A 17,305-nucleotide genomic window follows, 5' to 3' on the forward strand; every position below is an offset into this window, starting at 1 on the left:
TGACATATATGCTATGACACGAGTGTCATGTTATTCCGCATAACTTAATATAGAACTTGAAATAAAAGCAAATTTGTTTTTTTATTTGTATTTTATTTTGAAGCGTCACCGGATATAGTACATAGACCATGGCGGACTTGATGCTAACGGTCGCGGTTCAGCTCCTATCCGCTAGGAGGAACAAGGAGGGATCCATGCCCAAGTCCCAGCGTGGAGAAGGAAGCAGTCTGAGAGAGACCGCATCCCCAAACAAGACGGGACTTGGAGGAGAAGACGGGGTCTTTCAGTTTTACTTCGAAGAGCTTCTTTACATGGGGACAAGAAATGACATCTTCAGCGAGCGAGAGGAGGGCGTTTGCTCATAAAATCAACCGGTGAGACCGCAACAGAAGTTATCGTCTCAACAGCCACAGTTGTGCCGCTCGCTGTGCGTGAGAGTGACCCGCTGGACACACGGCTCACATAGCACAGTATGCTAGGATTTAAAATGTTCCACTGACCATAAACTGGCCGGTATAATCACAGCTGAACCTCCATGTCGTGAAAGTAATGTTTAGTGGAGCAGGTTGCGCTATCGTTAGTGGTCCTCGGCTCTTTGAAGAGTTCAGTAGCCTTGTTAGTGTATACGTTAACGTAGCATCGCAAGAGCTTTGTCATCAACAATCATTGAGCTACTGAAGGATATCGTTATCAAGCTGAGGGCTAATCCAATGACCCAGACCTGTCCGTTTGGACTTACTGAGCATAGTAACACCGAGCGAAATGCTTTACTCGTAGGCTACATTTTTTTTTTTTTACAAAGTGACATTAATTAACTGTTATGTTTTGTTCTTGGTTCGTGTGAACGCCTCGCAGCATTGTAGCAACCTGTTTCCACATGTTGTAAACTGGTTTTCCCTCTTCATGCAGAGGTGTAAGGTTGGTAGCCTACCACTGCATGCACTCTAATCTCCTATGTCTTATTCTACTGAATAGATATTGATCAGATTCCAGGAGAAATATAACAGGCATGTCACATCTGTCAACTGGCTCTTTGAATAGCATGCCTTAACAACTCTAGTGTGTTTGCAGCCAAGAGCCAAGGGCCGTCCCTTGCTGCAGTAGATTTATGTATATTTTTCTATAAATGGGGATCATATAAACCGTGATTTTGTCCAGGGTTGTGCCTGTTTGTGCTTTACATTTTGGCACCAAATCACCCTGTTAATGTCAGTTAATGTCAGTTAGAAAGGAGCAGCGTAGCCTTGCAGCATCAGAAAGGTTCCCCAGATAACTAACGGGATGATTCTCATCATTGACCTGCAGGTGAATGTTTTCTCCCCCCAGTGAAAACCTTGCTGAAATCATGTCAGTCTGGAGGTTATTCTAAAGTTTGGACCAGGCTGCTTTTGTATATTACACTATTAGTAACTTTGTTTGTATGCCTGTCAATAACATATCCTTTAGAGGTATTATCGCCATCGAACAGTCTCCCGCTGCATTCCCCAAGTCTCGTCTGTCCTCTCCTTCGTGGGACCCAGACCATTGTTTAGTGCCGGATGCAGGAAAGGGAGGGAAGGGTTGTTCTGGTCATTGCCCTCGCAGTCGATAGCTTTCCTTTTTCCTGTTTTAGATTGAAGGCCGCCGAAAGTGTTTCCACGTCGTTTGTGGATGTAGAAACGTGCAAAGAAACGCTGTGTCGTCATCATCGGGAAGTCTTGCTGTTCCTTGGAGGAAGGAGCAGAGGTCAGCGCTCCTCTTTGCTGCCTTACAGTCTATGTGTATCGTTGGCACCAAGGCAATTAACCGTAGCCATGTAATCACGAGGACCACGGTTTGGGAAATGTTGAAGCCTTTGCAGCTGTGTATATGAGAGAAACAGACATTTTGCGGTTGTAGAGGAGCAGCTGCTGGCTGTCTCTGTGAGAGGATTGTTTTCCCCCCGCTTTGTCTTCTCTCTTTAAGCCTCCCGTTTTGCCGTTAGTCCATGAAGGCCGTGGACAGAGCTCTGGCTCTGTGCCTGCTCCCTGGAGCCAGCTCGCCACCTCTCTGTGAGATCCGCTTGAGTCCCCATTCAGAACAGCTGCTGGCCTTCAGCATCGCTGCTAGTACCAGAAGCTGCAAACTCCTGCTTTGCAGTTTACACACAACATCTGAAGAAATGCAATGAGCAGCATGCATTTGAAAATATTTGTATTTGTGCAAAGAGGCCTTGTTTCTTTTGCAGTAGTTTTAGGTTTGGGATTCTTAAGTGGGGCATGCAAACAGTGACATGATAATGAGATTTTTGGATCCACTCAAATCAGTTTCGTCATATTTTTTAATTCATCTTGAGGAACACCTCACATCTTGACCACGAACAGGATTTCATGTCTGTAAACTTGTGCCTTTGTTCTCTGTTAACGACCTGACAACCCTTTTGATTTCCTTCTCCTGCTCAGGACGGTAGCAGCAGAGGTCAGGAAACAAGTGTCCAGAGACTATGGCTCTCCTCAGCTGACCAAGAAACGAGGAGGCGCACACCAGCCTGTGAGTCACCGCATGTTTAACCTGCCGCAGTAGCTCTAACGGTTGGCAAGGCCAGTACGTGATGGGTGTAACTTCGTGAGCTAGGTTTAAGTTTAGATTGAAGAAGTGCAAATGAGTGTACTTTTAATTAGTGTTGGCAGCCGGCATGGAGGGCGGAGCTTTTGAAACATGATATTCCTGCTCTCGCTCACCTGTGTTGTTTAACAGCCAGGCAGGGTTTCTGCTTGGATGCTCATCCAACATAGAGTACGGGGGTAGTTACATAAGACACCTTGCTTTGGAAAATCTGTGTTGTCCCGCTACACGGATGACCGGGGAGTTTTAAAGTAGTTCAGCAGAAGTTAAAGAATACTTTATGGACTCCACTGAACCAGAAACCAGACATAGACTGTTAACTCAGGGCAGTCTAGATATTCATATATCTCCATTAGAGAGATGAGGGAAAATGGGTTTTAGGCTAATATAGCTAAGATAGTGTATTCAACTATAATTTATTTAAACACTAAGTGGTTTTACATTTGGTAAGTGACTGCTAGCAGTCATGTCTGTGGCCATTTGTCTACTGTAACATAAAGGAAAGTGCATCCAGATTTAAAGAAGTGGGAACTGAGAAGTGGAACCCGATTCAACAGAGGGCTGTCAAGATGACAGATGGACAAGATTGTCTCAACAAAATACTTCACGTATCTAAGTTAATGATAATGCTATCAGTAAAACTCATCTTTACTTAGTTTATTATGCATTTTGACTCTTTTTTTAGCAAATGAATTGCACTCAAAGTACAAGTGTAGGGAAGTAGAGAGAGTGTGTGTCACCTGATTTAAGAGGGGCTGGAGTATTTACACAATATTATAATATGTGTACTATTAACATGATATCAATATTTAATTTCGAAACATCAGTTATCGCTAATGATGATATATAGCAACACCTAATTCAAATTCAACATCAAACTTATGCTTTAATATCTTGTGAACGTGTACATTGTGCAGGAAGTCATCTCAAAGAGGATGTATTGTGCGAATTCTCAGGTTTATACGTGTATTTCAGGTTTCAGCTAGAACTTGTTTACATGCTTTAATGTAAAAAAACAAACACGTTTCTCATACTCTGTTTGAATATACCTGAAACGCTCCACTCTCCTCAAGAGGATGGGGGTCGGTATATTCTAATGAGCCAAATCCGACTGGCTCGTTGAATCACATATTTTGTGAGCAGCTTAGATCAGATCATCTAAGCAGCTCTCAAAAAACTGACTGGATCGTCTTATTTCACAGTTTGTGGGTTGATTAGCACTCCAGATACCCACATGTCTGTGCACAAGCACTGGGAAAGTGAGTTTCTTTTACAATATGTCCTTTTTAATACAGTTTAAGACACTGTGAGTTTAGTGAGAGGTGCCACACTTTCTTTTAAAATGACTTGACATTGATTAATCTATTTTCTGTGTTTTGTATCATGTATGAATGGCTAGTATCCCGTATCTGTCTATCCTCATGGCATCCTGCCTCCTTTCCCTGCACCTCGTAAGTCCTTCTGATCCTCCTGATCAGATACGGGTGTGTCATTATGGCCGTGTCATAGTTATTGGTACATAATACTCTAATGTTGATTGACAGTTGCCCCTGACGGAGGTGGCTGAGCCGGTGGACTTTGAGGAGTATGTGAGCAGCCACGCTCCTGGGGTGGAGCCCGGGCCGCTCAGACAGCTCGTGGAGTTCCCCCTGGACGACCTGGAGCTCCTCCCGCTGGACAAAGAGTGCACTACACTGGAGCCCCCGCTGCCCGAGGAGGACGAGTGAGTCCAGCTGCTAATGGCCGACACAACCCTCACACTGTAACACGCATCCCTCTGTGTACACTACCACACGCACAGAGGAGTAATGCCACCGTAATGGAGGACAAACATCACTCCAGATAGGAACAAAGCCTTTCTCTGTGCGACACTGAACGAACATAAATATTAAAAGCATGCTTTGCTCAATTATTCATGCGTTTCTCTATGTAGCTCCCTGGATCCCAGAGTGAGAGATGCCTTGGCAGTCTACACAGATGACTGGCTCGTCATTCAAAGAAAGTAAGTGGTGTCAGCTGAATTAACCTACAGTACATGTTCCGTCTCTTTTTAATAATGTGCACCACTTTTCACGTGATTGACAGTTACATTATCACTGGGCCAACCTTCTTTTCCTGATTTTCTGTAGATATCAGCGCTACAGCACCACATACACCCCTCACAACTCTGAGCGACAGAGGGAGAGGCGGCGCGGGCTGGTCAAACAGACCTTTGAGCTGGATGAGGCTGCTGCTGCTGAGCGCCAGGACGACCAGGTAGCTGATGGTCAAAGCACTCAGGGTTCATTAAACCAATCTACTGTACAAACAGTGTGGCCACGAGTCAAAGCTTAAAGGTTTCATCATCATTTAATACCGGGACAAAGACATGTGGGGAATAACCAGCAAATGAAGCTCAAATGAAGTCTCATTATGATGGGGAGGACGGTATGAGTTCTGCTCAGCGAGTTGATCATGTGGAGAATGAGTAATGGATATACTTTATCCATTACACAGTCTCTATATGAGTCATATTCAGTGGGTAATAAGGTAATGTGATCTGTAGCATATTGTCCTTGTGTTTCTAAAACATCTGCAGTGAGCACTTAAAGGTGACATCTTTCTCTGGAAGGGAAAGAAAACACATGATCTCACTCTCCGTCTCACTCTTCTGTGCTTCAGGATGACGCAAAGCGCCGGTCCGTCAGCCTTGACGAGACCCCTCGGGGCAGCTGGGCCTCCAGTATCTTTGACCTGAAGAACTCCTCCCCGGACGCTCTGCTGCCGTCTGTGCTGGAACGTGCAGCTGCAGAGGACATGGACCGCCGCAATACCGAGGCACGCCTGCAGGGGCGCCACGGTGACCTGCTGGGCCTGTACCCGGCCCCCGATGAGGTTTGTAGTGAACCGTCCTGCAGCTGCCTCTGTTGTGGGTAGTTAGAGATTTTAAAAGTGGGGTTTTATGAGGTATCCATTAGCTTTTTTGTTACTGTGTGACTTTGGTTTTGTAAAGGGTTAGTTCTGATTCACCAAAGTGACACAGTAACACACTGACTACAGATAAGTACCTTAAACACCCCAACTATCCTTTTTAAAGTAAAGAAAAACTGACTTTATCATATAAATAAGTTTGCTTCTGACTCTTGATCACTGGTTTACATTCAATAATACAGTTTCTTAAGCTCTACCAAATTATTCAAGGTTTCCTGTAGCTCTGTATAAATGATTACATTCTATAAAGTACAATATCAGGCTTAGTAATAATCTTGCTATCACAGAGCACATGCCACATATTTACTGAGCGAGGTGATTGTCTAATCCTTCATCTAGGTTTAACAACACAGATTAACTTAATCTCAGAGATCACTGCTCAAAGAACACTCGGCTGTAGATGTAGTTGCCATTTGTTCAGCTCAGGGTAACGCTATTGAATCCCTTAAAGTGAATGTCTGTGAACCTTTCTACATCTACGGTTTGCTTTTCTCTCCTCTATGTTCTCGCTCCTTTATAACTGAGTCCACACTGTCTCTCTCTGCCGCTACGTTGTCATGACATCTGTGTAAATGTTATGCTGGTGTGTGTGTGTGTGTGTGTGTGTGTGGCAGGATGAAGCAGTAGAGAGATGCTCTGTCCCTGAAGTGCCCAAGGAACACTGTGGCCAGAGAATCATGGTCAAGTGTCTGTCTCTGAAGTGAGTAACATTTGGAATATAATAACTGACATTTATGTCTTAACGCTGTGATTTATTATTAGAAACCCCCTTTTTTTTTTTTTCTGTTTTTCAGGTTTGAAATAGAAATTGAGCCAATATTTGGAACACTTGCTCTGTATGATGTCAAGGAGAAGAAAAAGGTATTTTCTTTTGTTCCAGCAGATCATTTTTTTATTTAATACAATTTGTATTCTTCCAATGACCACTCCGTGAAACTGCTTACGTAATGCTGAGCTCATGCTTAACTAATTGAATTTCCCGTGTCTCAAAAAGGTCTAAGTGGTCTTGCGGTTTAGATCACTGAGTTAAAACTGAATTCAAATCCCTTGAGGTGCATTTCCATTATCATCTTTCCTTCCCCTCCCTCTGCTGTTTCCCACTTATCTCAATCTTGCCTCCCGACAGATCTCTGAGAATTTCTACTTTGACCTGAACTCGGATCAGATGAAAGGGCTGCTTAAAGCCCACACACCTCACATGGCCATTTCCACGTTGGCACGTTCCGCCATTTTCTCCATCACATACCCGTCTGCTGACATCTTCTTGGTCATTAAGGTACTGAGAGAACCACTTCTGCTCAGAAGAATGAAAATTAAATTAGGTTTGCTCATAAAGAAGTTCACTTGCCCTTTTATTTGCCAGTTTAATTAATTATGTATTTATTTGCAGTTTAGTTATTAGTAAGTGATGAAAGATGTGCTGTGTATTGACAATAGTGTGCATGTGTTTCAGCTTGAGAAAGTCCTTCAACAAGGAGACATTGGAGAATGCTGTGAACCCTACATGGTCATGAAAGAGTCTGATTCCTCCAAGGTAATGGAGCCAAACACGTGTTTTAAACTGTTGCAATGCTCGGGGCCGGTGCCCAACATGCACATATGGCCCTTTTACTGTCCCGTGACAAGCATTGCTCAATTCTGTCTGGGTAGCTGCAATATTTACCATCGTCTGGAGCAGGTCAACTCTGTTGGCCACTGCAGATATTTTAATCTTTTTTTAAATATTTTAATTTCTTCTTCTTATTTTTTTAATCGTGCCTGCTCTTCGTCTTGCCTCAGCACAAGGAGAAGCTGGAGAAGCTGCGTCTGCAGGCGGAGCAGTCATGCACTCGTCTTGGCTATTTTCGCATGCCCTTTGCCTGGACGGCCATTCACCTTCTCAACATCGTCAGCAGTGTGGGAGGTCTGGATCGGTCGGACCCTGACTCTGACTCCGGTACAGCTGACTTCAAACACCTCCTCAATTGTACACAGTGTCACACATGCACGTACAGAGAGCATTCAACTAGTTACAGTGACGAAAAATGTAGCAAAAGTAACAGTCATGCACATGTCTCGCTAATATATGATATGAATTCTCTTCCTGTCAGAGCGAAAAGGTCATGGAACGTGGAATGAGAAGAAGAAGAAGGGGTTTGAGCGGATGAGTGTTGGGGATGAGATGTGTAACTTTGCCACTTTCCGTCCAGCAACGTTGACCGTCACCAACTTCTTTAAACAGGTCAGCCTCTGTCTTACGACTCATTTGGGAGTTTTATTATTTATTAGCGCTGAAAAGTATTCCTGCTCGCTTGAGGTTTTGCCTTCGTACAGTTGTTGCTCTAAATGGATTGTGAAAAACATCTTTGCTGAATATATTCTGAGGTAGCAAACATTTAACTCACGTGACTGATGTACTGTTTCTGCTGCCAGCGGTGTCACGGATATTCCCATAACCTCTCCGGACCGCATTAACGTGGCCGATACTAGCTGACATGAAAGAACAATTCAAACTTACCCAAGTGAAAGAAATCCCTGAAGTTGTCTCATACATGGGTTAGGTGGCTCAGGCGACTTGTTTTGATTCAGGTTCACATGCCCTACTTCTTCCACTCTGTTTGCTGCTGGATTACAGCCAGGTGTAGCTTTTAGCGCAGACTTCGGACTAAACTAAATTGTCACAGAGTTTATCCGCCTTCAAACTAGCTGATGGAAACGAGCCCAATTTACATTTTTTCAGGTTCACTTAAAATACGCTTGACAAGTAACATCTATTTCCCAATGAGACTTTTGTAATACCAAAAACAAGCTCTGCTCTTCTGTTTGTGTCCATGAAGGAGGGGGACAGACTGAGCGATGAGGACCTCTACAAGTACCTGGCAGATATGCGCAGACCGTCCTCTGTTCTGCGACGACTGAGGCCTGTCACGGGTAAACACCGTGCGCGCACATGGTCGGGATATTTGTGTGAAAGTATTCATGTATAAAGTTTAATGGATGATTTGTGATTTTTGTCCCTCAGCCCAGTTAAAGATTGACATCTCTCCAGCTCCGGACTCGCCTCATTACTGTTTGTCCCCAGAGCTGCTTCACGTGAAGCCTTACCCCGACCTGCGTGTTCGCCCAACCAAAGACGTACTGGAGTTCCCTGCTCGCTACGTGTACACGCCGCACACCACCTACAGGTGATCCCATATCACACACACACACGTGTATGCACATACTGTGTAAGTTGACCCATAGAATAAATATACATTCACCCCTTCATTGCATGTATTGCTTACTGTGTTTATTTGCACATTGATTTGTTGTTCTGCTCTCACTTTAATCTGCAGTTTTAAGCAAATTGTAAAATGTATAAATACAAAAAACAAGCCTTTGTTTTTTTTAATATATGTATTTACATATTACATATCTTTAAAATCTTTAATAATTTAACAGCTTTATTTAAATGGCTCCCTTGAAAAACTATAGTTTACTTAGTATATCAAAGTCAAGACAAATAAAAGACAAAAAACAGAAAAGATAGATGAGAGCCACAACAACAAGGACATAATCAGACTACTAAAGTGTATATATATATATATAAATATAATATTTTCTGGCCATATAGTAGCTCTATATCATTCATCACAGGGTTGGAAGGGAGTGCAGTGACTTTACACAGCTGGAATCTCATTCAGAGCTGCAGAGACTCGGAGACCTCAGTGGTGAATCGTAAAACTATGTCGTAGCTTCACTCTGAAAGAGAGAAATGAAACGCTAAATTGAATTACATGAAAACATTAGAAGTTGAAAACCCTACGTGATATTTTCTTACCATCGTCTGGAGTTTGGAGAGCTTCTCATTCTGAGTCTCAACATTGTCTTTTTGGAACTCGGTCAAATACTGTAAACCTTTCAAGATGTGGGATTGCTCCTCTGCTCTCTCCTAAAAACAGGAATATAGTTAAAGTCAACAAATCAGTAACGACCATACAGGGACAGCTTTCTGGTACCTGCAGTTCTTTGATGCTCATCTTGGTGTTGAGATACATCTCCAACTTCTTCACTTTGGTTTTCAGCTCCACCTCTTCCTGCTCTATGCTGGCCAGCCAGTCTTTAGTCATCTTGGTCTGAGCCTGTTGCTTGGCCATCTGGTCCTGTCAAAAGAGCATCTGCCCATATTATCCTCTTCCCCCAACAACAATCCCAGTGCAGCTGGCAGCTGCCTGCCCCACAGTGTGACACACAGCTTTCTAATGACACTCTCTTATCTCAGATGAAAGAGCAACATGCATCCATATACATCAGGGACAAACATTAACCAAACATATGAGGATTATAGGTCCTACTAAAGAAGAAGAGTGAGATGCAAGAGCAGTTACATCGGGGTTTACACATATAGGCGTTGTTGTGTTTGCAAATGAGCAAAGACATACTGTCTCTATCTCGCTCTGCTCCTGCAGGTTGTGCCTGCTTTGATCTGTTAGTTTGATTGTAATTCTCAGCACATGGGGAATTTGTTGTTTACATATTTCTGTGTTGTCCTACCTGTAGCAGCTGTATCACTTCTTTAATCTGTTTCTCCACTTCTGCAGCCTGCTCAGTCTCCCTCCCCAGCTTTTGGAGAGTCCCCTCATGCCTCCTCAGTGTCTCGCTGATTTTGGCGATCTTGGCCTCAGTGGTTTCATAAACATAGTTGAGGGATTCGCTTAACTGTATGACACCAAACATGAGCACGCTGACTTCTTCCATAGGGGCAGCCTTTTTTCCAGTCTTCCTGACCGGACCTGCGTGCACCGCTCTTAAACCCCCGGCCAAACAGAGCAGCCACAGGCCCCAGATCATCTTCATCGTACCAGTTTGATGTAGAATTTCAAAAATGAGGAAGAGTGGGGAATGTAATATGTGTCAGTCTATCGCAGATGTTAGCAGGATGATGAATTAGGAGGGTGGTCTGTGAGCCTTTATATTGGGTGTGTACATGCAATAGCATGGTCAAACATTAGCTCGGCTGTGTTCGATCACAGGTCTTGTCCTTGGCCTTAGTCTCAGTAACCCCGCCTTGAAGTTTAACCCCTGAGAGACTAATTTTAGCTTTGAGGACACAAACACATATGACATAACAATACATAGAGCACTCTTGTGTTAGATACAGAAAATGTCATATTATTATCATATTTTAAAGAGATTGTGTGGTCTGTCATTGCCTCTTGACAAGCAGATAAACTAAGCTGTTTCAAAATATGACCGAATGTTACCGTGAGTGTTTACCTTGGACGGGAGTTGATGTGACATTCACCAACCCAGATACTGTGTCACACTTTTCCCATCTGCAAACATGACACTCTATCTCGTTTTTTTCCAAGAATAAGACGATTAAATGCTTTTGTAGGTTGTCGGGTACATTACAAGCTAAAGATTTGGTGTGAAAGTGTCTCCCTTTGACTAATATGTTATGATTCTGATTTAAGTACGATTATCCAACGCACAATGTTCCTTTGACTCATTAATAACTTATTCTTATTCTGCCCGTGTCATCTTTCTCGCTCTCATTCTGTGCCTTGCATCCTTTTGCCTTTCAGAAACTTGCTCTATGTTTACCCACAAAGTCTGAACTTCAGCAGTCGTCAGGGCTCCGTGAGGAACATTGCTGTGAAGGTTCAGTTCATGGCAGGAGAGGACCCCAGTCAGGCTTTGCCGGTGAGTCACAGACGAGGATAACGAGGGACTCCAGAAACTCCAGTCACCAAAAACAGCTCGAGGCAGTGAAATAATATATGGCGTCTTCTTAGAAGACGGAACTTCTTCAAAGGGGAGTGTAGTGTTGAGCACAGAGGGGAGGAACATCTAGCTACATTTAATGATCTCTCTTGTTTTAACTGGAGACATTTCTTTTATTGAATACCAAATGGTGAAGGGTGTTCTTGCAGTTTGCTCATTTGTGGATAACAAGGTAGTGGTCAGAAATCAAGGCAGAAAAGGTGTCAAAACATCGAAAGAAACTTCTGAAACAACTTCTCCGGTATAATCCTTTCCTCCTCTTGTCCACATGCGTAGTTTGATACAGTTCAATACACTGCAGCCACCTCGACTCTTAAGATCTAAGTCTATTCATTTCAAATGATTTTAACTATGCAGATCAAATAGGAAGTTGAACTTATTGATATTGTTTATCAGAGTTCTTGGAAGATTTAGATTTGATATGGATAATATAATAATAATAATGTTTTATCTCATGTTCCCTTGCTTGGATGTTTGTCTGTCACCATGCAGTTTTAATCTTACCAAATCATGAAATGATAATAAATCACATTTTGTTTGACCAGGTCATCTTTGGGAAGTCGAGTTGTGCTGAGTTCATGCAAGACGCGTACACTCCCATCATCTACCATAACAAGTGAGGCTCAATCACTCTTTGCCCTTTCAATGGAGTCTGTCCAACTGTGTGTCCCCCTTTAAACATTGTGTTTACCTCCTCACTCAAAAGGTCTCCCGAGTTCTATGAGGAGATGAAAATGAGGATTCCTGCCAATCTGACAGACAACCACCATCTGCTGTTCACCTTCTTCCACATCAGCTGCCAGCCCAAACAGAACACTCCTCTGGAGACCCCTGTGGGCTACACCGTGAGTCGTCTCCTTCAGCTGGCCCACATTTAATACTTCCACCCACACACCGACTTGTCTTATAGCTCCTTCTGTTTTCTTGGCATTGGTGAGCGATCGCGTGTCTCTCTCTCTCTCTCTCTCTGCCTGCAGTGGATCCCTCTGATGCAGCACGGCCGACTGCGCACCGGCTCCTTCAGTTTGCCCGTCTCGGTGGAAAAGCCCCCACCGAGCTACTCTGTACTCACCCCTGACGTGAGTGTGTTTAAAGGGAATGTGTTTATCAGTTTGCCTGCCATCACCTACTCCTTTGTGATGTATTAACCGAGTTGGATGTCACTCTGTGGCAGGTTCAGCTCCCAGGCATGAAGTGGGTGGATAATCACAAAGGGGTGTTCAATGTCGAGGTGACGGCGGCCTCCTCGGTTCATACTCAGGTACACAAATGCTGTAGCTTCTGCCTTTCCATCTGCTTTGTCCTCCCACCTTTAAAAGCCATGTTGGAGTTTGGCTTCTGTTAATGGGACAGGTTCTGAACATATTTACTATTAATAGTGTAGTGTTTTACAATTGTATGGTTTTTATTATTCCTTATTATTAAGTCAGATTGTATACAGTGTCTGTGTATTGTATTATTCAGTGCTGTAGTTTGTTTATGTATTTATTTAGTTAGGTGGTTAGTTAGTAAGTTACTTATTGATACTTAACTTTCTTTGGTTTCTCTTCATCTCATCTTCATTTTGCTCCTGTTTTCTTACTGTCAATCATTCGTACAGCACTTTGAATTGCATTTGATTTGTTTGAAAGGTGCTGTATCAACAGATCCTGATTGATTGATTGAGCATTCATAGTTTTCATCTATTCTGAATATAAATGATCATAACTTTTTTTCTGGATTTGAGATACCGACTACAACGGTCAGTAGGCCTACAGATACTATCAGCAGTGTATGCATGTAACATGTAAATAACAGGTTGCATTCAGAGAGTCACAAACACTCAATCTTTGATTTTCAACCATATTAAAACTTATTGCAAAATTTCTGCCACGTTGAAATTCACCCAGGTCGAGTGATGCTTCATTTGTGTCCTGTTGTTAACTCTAGGACCCCCACCTGGATAAGTTCTTCACTCTAGTGTATGTTCTGGAGGAGTACTCCTTCCCCTTCCGCCTGAAGGACGTCATCATTACCGAGGCAAACATGGAGGGGGAGCTGAAGGCCAGCATGGCTGCACTGAGAGGGGCTCTGCTGGATACCTGTGTCCAGTTCCTGCACCAGCTGCTCAACAAGCTCATTCAGCTAATCATCTACCCGCCGGTCATTGCGGGCCAAATTGGTGAGTGAGTTCTGAAGGACAGCCATTTGGGATTTGAAGTGCACTTCTCGGAGCAAGGATAAAATGCAAATTCTGATAATTTGAGGAGATAACGTGATGATGATTCATATTAATTCCAAGGGAAAAGAGAGGACTTGAGCACACTGATTGATTTTCAGCCTATTATTGTAGAAACAGACAAATGTTTCACACACACACACACACACATATTTGTCTGTTTGCACAATTAAAGGCTGCAAATCTAACCTCTGTCCTCAAGCTGAGAGGCCCATGATTTAGCTGCATGCTGCTGGGAAATGAGCGGGAAACACTGTGTCGAAATTAATAATAATATTCATGATGATTTAAGTAACAAAACTGTTTCATTCACTTATTGTACATCCCAATCTTTATTGTTTTCAACTTCAGTGACACTCAAGACAAAACATCAGATATGCTCGGTGGCAATATCATACTTATTTATAAATACATCAAATTGTGTAAATGTTTTGGTCGGCATTGTGGTTAATATGTGAAGCATAAGTCATGCCAGTTTAAATTTACAGTCCGCAATTATGCAATGCAATTTAACAATAACAATGATATTTAATAAAAAAAAGATTCCCAGTCATAATTGCTCTCACTCTTGATTCATCCACAGTGAACCTGGGCCGGGCTGCCTTCGAAGCTATGTCTTTATTGATCAACCAGATCCACAAGAACCTGGAGGGGAACCAGGACCAACACGGCCGCAACAACCTGCTGGCGTCCTACATCCACTACTGCTTCCGCCTGCCAACCGCCGAACCTGCAATACCCCCAACAGGTGAGTCACCAATCTGAAGGGTGCAGTCTGTGTCTGAGGAGCAGAAAGAGAGATCCTTCCTCTGGGCCGCTGGCATTCACTCGATCAGGCTCATGGATGTTTACTTGCTCTCGTTTCACCATGTGACGTTTCTATTCGTCCATCTCCATGAGAAGCTGGCACGCAGTCCTACGAGATGCCAATGCAATACGCCACTTTATCGAGAGCAACAGTCCGGCCAAGCAGCCTCCACCTGTCCCGCTCCAAGAGTATCAGCAACTCCAACCCGGACTTGGCCAGCACCCCAGTTTCTCCTGATGAAGAGGTGCAGAGGATCATAGGGAGCAAGGTGAGCTGCAGCTGTCTTTCAAAATGTCTTACTCTCATTAATTATATACAACTATTGCTGTTGTCAGCGTGTGTGGGAGTTCTAGAAAAGCTTTAAAGTAGGGCTGTACAAAATGGTTTGAAGCGTCATTCATGACATTCTAATTCTCGATCAACATTTGGATGCTGTGCAGCTTTTTTAGCACGTCCTGTCTGTTGCAGATAACGATCAGGCTACACTTATCAGTGTTTCTCTTATATTCATTCTGCAGCGGCGCACTGCGTTAATATCTTCTGCGCTCGTGTTTCACCGGGTGCGGGGCTTAACCTCCCCACAGGTGGAGCAGATAAAGACGGGTGAAGTGAAGATAACGTTTTCAGGCTCGGTAGTAAATAGTATTCTACTATTCGTAGGTTTAGATTCCAGGTCGTTGCTGCGTAGGAATGTTTCCCGACTCGTACGATCCAAACATGTCCAATAACTGAGGAGCGTTGTAAAGTCAAAATGTATTGAAAATAGAAATTCACAATATGTATTTATCCAATTAAAAATATTCTGCTTCAATCCATATTTGTTGGTGTTCAGCCTTTTGAAACCAATAGGTTGCTCTACCGCTCGCCACGCTCAGTGGGAGGCATGCACTGACAAATTATATTATTTAAAGAAAGATGATTTAATAAAAAAACATTAACTCATTTAATCTAAAGAATCATGTGATTCAAATTGAGGATTTTGTTTTTGAAATATTTTTTAAGGGTGATAAAATATGATGATAAACATTCAAAGCTTCATTCAGAAACCTCAATAGAAGACATTTGTTCCAGCCATACATTAAAGCTGTTTTTGAAAGTCATTAAAGCAGTTCAATTGTTAATATTCAGTTTTCAGAGTTCTTAAAATGATCCATTTCTTATGTTTTGTGAGAAATCTATAAAGTTTTGTCTCTGACTTGTTTCCTCATAGGAGTTTGTTGTTTAATGTGCGCATTAATATCATTTGCAAGTTGTCTCATATTTTATTTTGTCTAGCATTAATAGTTGTTATACTAGATTGAAAAAGAAACCGTCTTCTTTATTGTACCACGTGTGACAGATTCCCACTTTGTTTTTATTCTGTGATTTGTTGTCTCGGCTCTTCACAGCAGATTCAATAAGCTCAGGCTGACCGATAACTTTGGGCCAACAGTTAATGATGCTGCTGTCAAAGATTCAGTTCTGCTTTGTTCCTCTGTCCCTTGTGTTTCATTCAGTTCCTTTGTTCTCCCCTTTGCTGATTCAAGCTTCACTTTTCTACACTCCATTTCCCTTACTTTTGTTTCTTCCCAGTTTTATCCTTCCAATAATCTTGTGTGGTAATTGCCTTCCCTTTACTCACTGTGCCCTTGCCTCTTGCCGCACTGTGTGTTTGTGTGTGCGTCTCCGGTGGCTTACGGCAGGGTATTGACCGCTCCCACTCCTGGGTAAACTCTGCTTATGCCCCCGGGGGCTCCAGATCTGTGCTACGCCGAAACCCCAACTCCAGCTGTGAGCTCAAGCAGGTGCCAAATCCCTCCTCCTCCTCCTCCTCACCTTCACTACCTCACCACCTCCACCCTGAACCATCTCTGATCAACTCTCGTGGGTCTTTTCCTCCCTCAGTCCTCAAAGGTTTTGTCTGTTTCCATCTGCCTCTCACTCTGCCAGCCATTTTTTGTCTGTCACACCTTTTGCAACTTGTCAGTCAGTTTCACATTTCAACCTCTCACCGCCGACTAACAGACCATATCTGTTGTGTTTGAGAGACATAATCTCTGCCTGGGGTTCATAGAGAGTTCTCTGGCCAACCATCCATTTCCATTCATCCCTTTCCACATCACTTTGTCCTCATCTCTGTGGGTTCACCTCACCGCCACTCCATGTCAGGCAAAAGACCGCAGCTGCAATCGCATGTCTGCCTTTCTGGACAGCGTGGCCTTGTTTTCAGTTCCCACAAGGCAGATTACCAAGAAGGTAAAGCTGACATCTCCTGTAACAAACTGTAAACGTGTCGTTCTCCATAACAACTTCATATCACATTTTGATGTCCTAACGTTCATCAGCTTTCCGTGTCATGATCACTAACCACCATGACATTTTAACAGTTGTCTTTCTGTAAGATGTTTTGTTTGTTGATACACTGACATTTAATATTCTTTTGGGATATCAGGATTTAATCTAAGGCACATTTACTGACGAATGAGTCATAACTTTTTACTATCACTATGAATCATTTTAATAAAACTTTTTATTTAATTTCTTTACTGGAATTAGGGGCTGAATAAATAACAGTTTCATTGTTATCTTTTACAAATCATAGTAACCGTTCATATCTTGTAATAACAAACAAACACACACCACTTTATTCTTCATAGTTCATCTAGTTTCTGAAATGGTTCTCTGGTGTGAGCTAAAGTGAGCTCTGTGTTGGTTGACGTGTAGCTGCTCCATGAGGAGCTGGCGTTGCAGTGGGTGGTCAGCACCAGCGCGGTGAGGGAGGCGGCGCTGCAGCAGGCCTGGTTTTTCTTCCAGCTTATGGTGAGTATGTCTTTATACATTTATGTTCATGTTACACCACTCACTTACAGTTAGAGTTCAGACGTTTTGAAGAGGGGTTGTATGAGGTATTTAATCCAGAGTATTTAATCCACAGTGGGCGGCGGCTGGCACGCCCTTAGTTTGGAGAATGGAGTTCCAGCATGGGAGCAAAGCAATATACT

General features: G+C 43.0%; 1 protein-coding gene across 2 annotated transcripts in view; it reads left to right on the forward strand.

Moving 5' to 3' along the window:
- Nucleotides 1–218: 218 nt before the first annotated feature.
- Nucleotides 219–17,305, forward strand: part of dock6 (dedicator of cytokinesis 6) — a 28,225-nt gene continuing 11,138 nt past the window's right edge. For both annotated transcript variants that reach the window (XM_079178162.1, XM_079178163.1), the window contains exons 1-24: nt 219–374; nt 2,421–2,508; nt 4,128–4,306; nt 4,517–4,585; nt 4,713–4,839; nt 5,245–5,457; nt 6,168–6,253; nt 6,348–6,414; nt 6,680–6,829; nt 7,007–7,087; nt 7,333–7,489; nt 7,644–7,774; nt 8,370–8,463; nt 8,555–8,717; nt 11,100–11,217; nt 11,844–11,914; nt 12,005–12,143; nt 12,276–12,377; nt 12,473–12,559; nt 13,228–13,459; nt 14,100–14,264; nt 14,420–14,592; nt 16,473–16,559; nt 17,028–17,123. In XM_079178162.1, the coding sequence (XP_079034288.1) occupies nt 325–374; nt 2,421–2,508; nt 4,128–4,306; nt 4,517–4,585; nt 4,713–4,839; nt 5,245–5,457; nt 6,168–6,253; nt 6,348–6,414; nt 6,680–6,829; nt 7,007–7,087; nt 7,333–7,489; nt 7,644–7,774; nt 8,370–8,463; nt 8,555–8,717; nt 11,100–11,217; nt 11,844–11,914; nt 12,005–12,143; nt 12,276–12,377; nt 12,473–12,559; nt 13,228–13,459; nt 14,100–14,264; nt 14,420–14,592; nt 16,473–16,559; nt 17,028–17,123 (2,925 nt within the window). In that variant the 5' untranslated portion in view covers nt 219–324. The remainder of the gene's footprint in view (nt 375–2,420; nt 2,509–4,127; nt 4,307–4,516; nt 4,586–4,712; nt 4,840–5,244; nt 5,458–6,167; nt 6,254–6,347; nt 6,415–6,679; nt 6,830–7,006; nt 7,088–7,332; nt 7,490–7,643; nt 7,775–8,369; nt 8,464–8,554; nt 8,718–11,099; nt 11,218–11,843; nt 11,915–12,004; nt 12,144–12,275; nt 12,378–12,472; nt 12,560–13,227; nt 13,460–14,099; nt 14,265–14,419; nt 14,593–16,472; nt 16,560–17,027; nt 17,124–17,305) is intronic.

This window comes from Pholis gunnellus (assembly GCF_910591455.1).
Source record: "Pholis gunnellus genome assembly, chromosome: 17".
Lineage (NCBI taxonomy): Eukaryota > Metazoa > Chordata > Actinopteri > Perciformes > Pholidae > Pholis > Pholis gunnellus.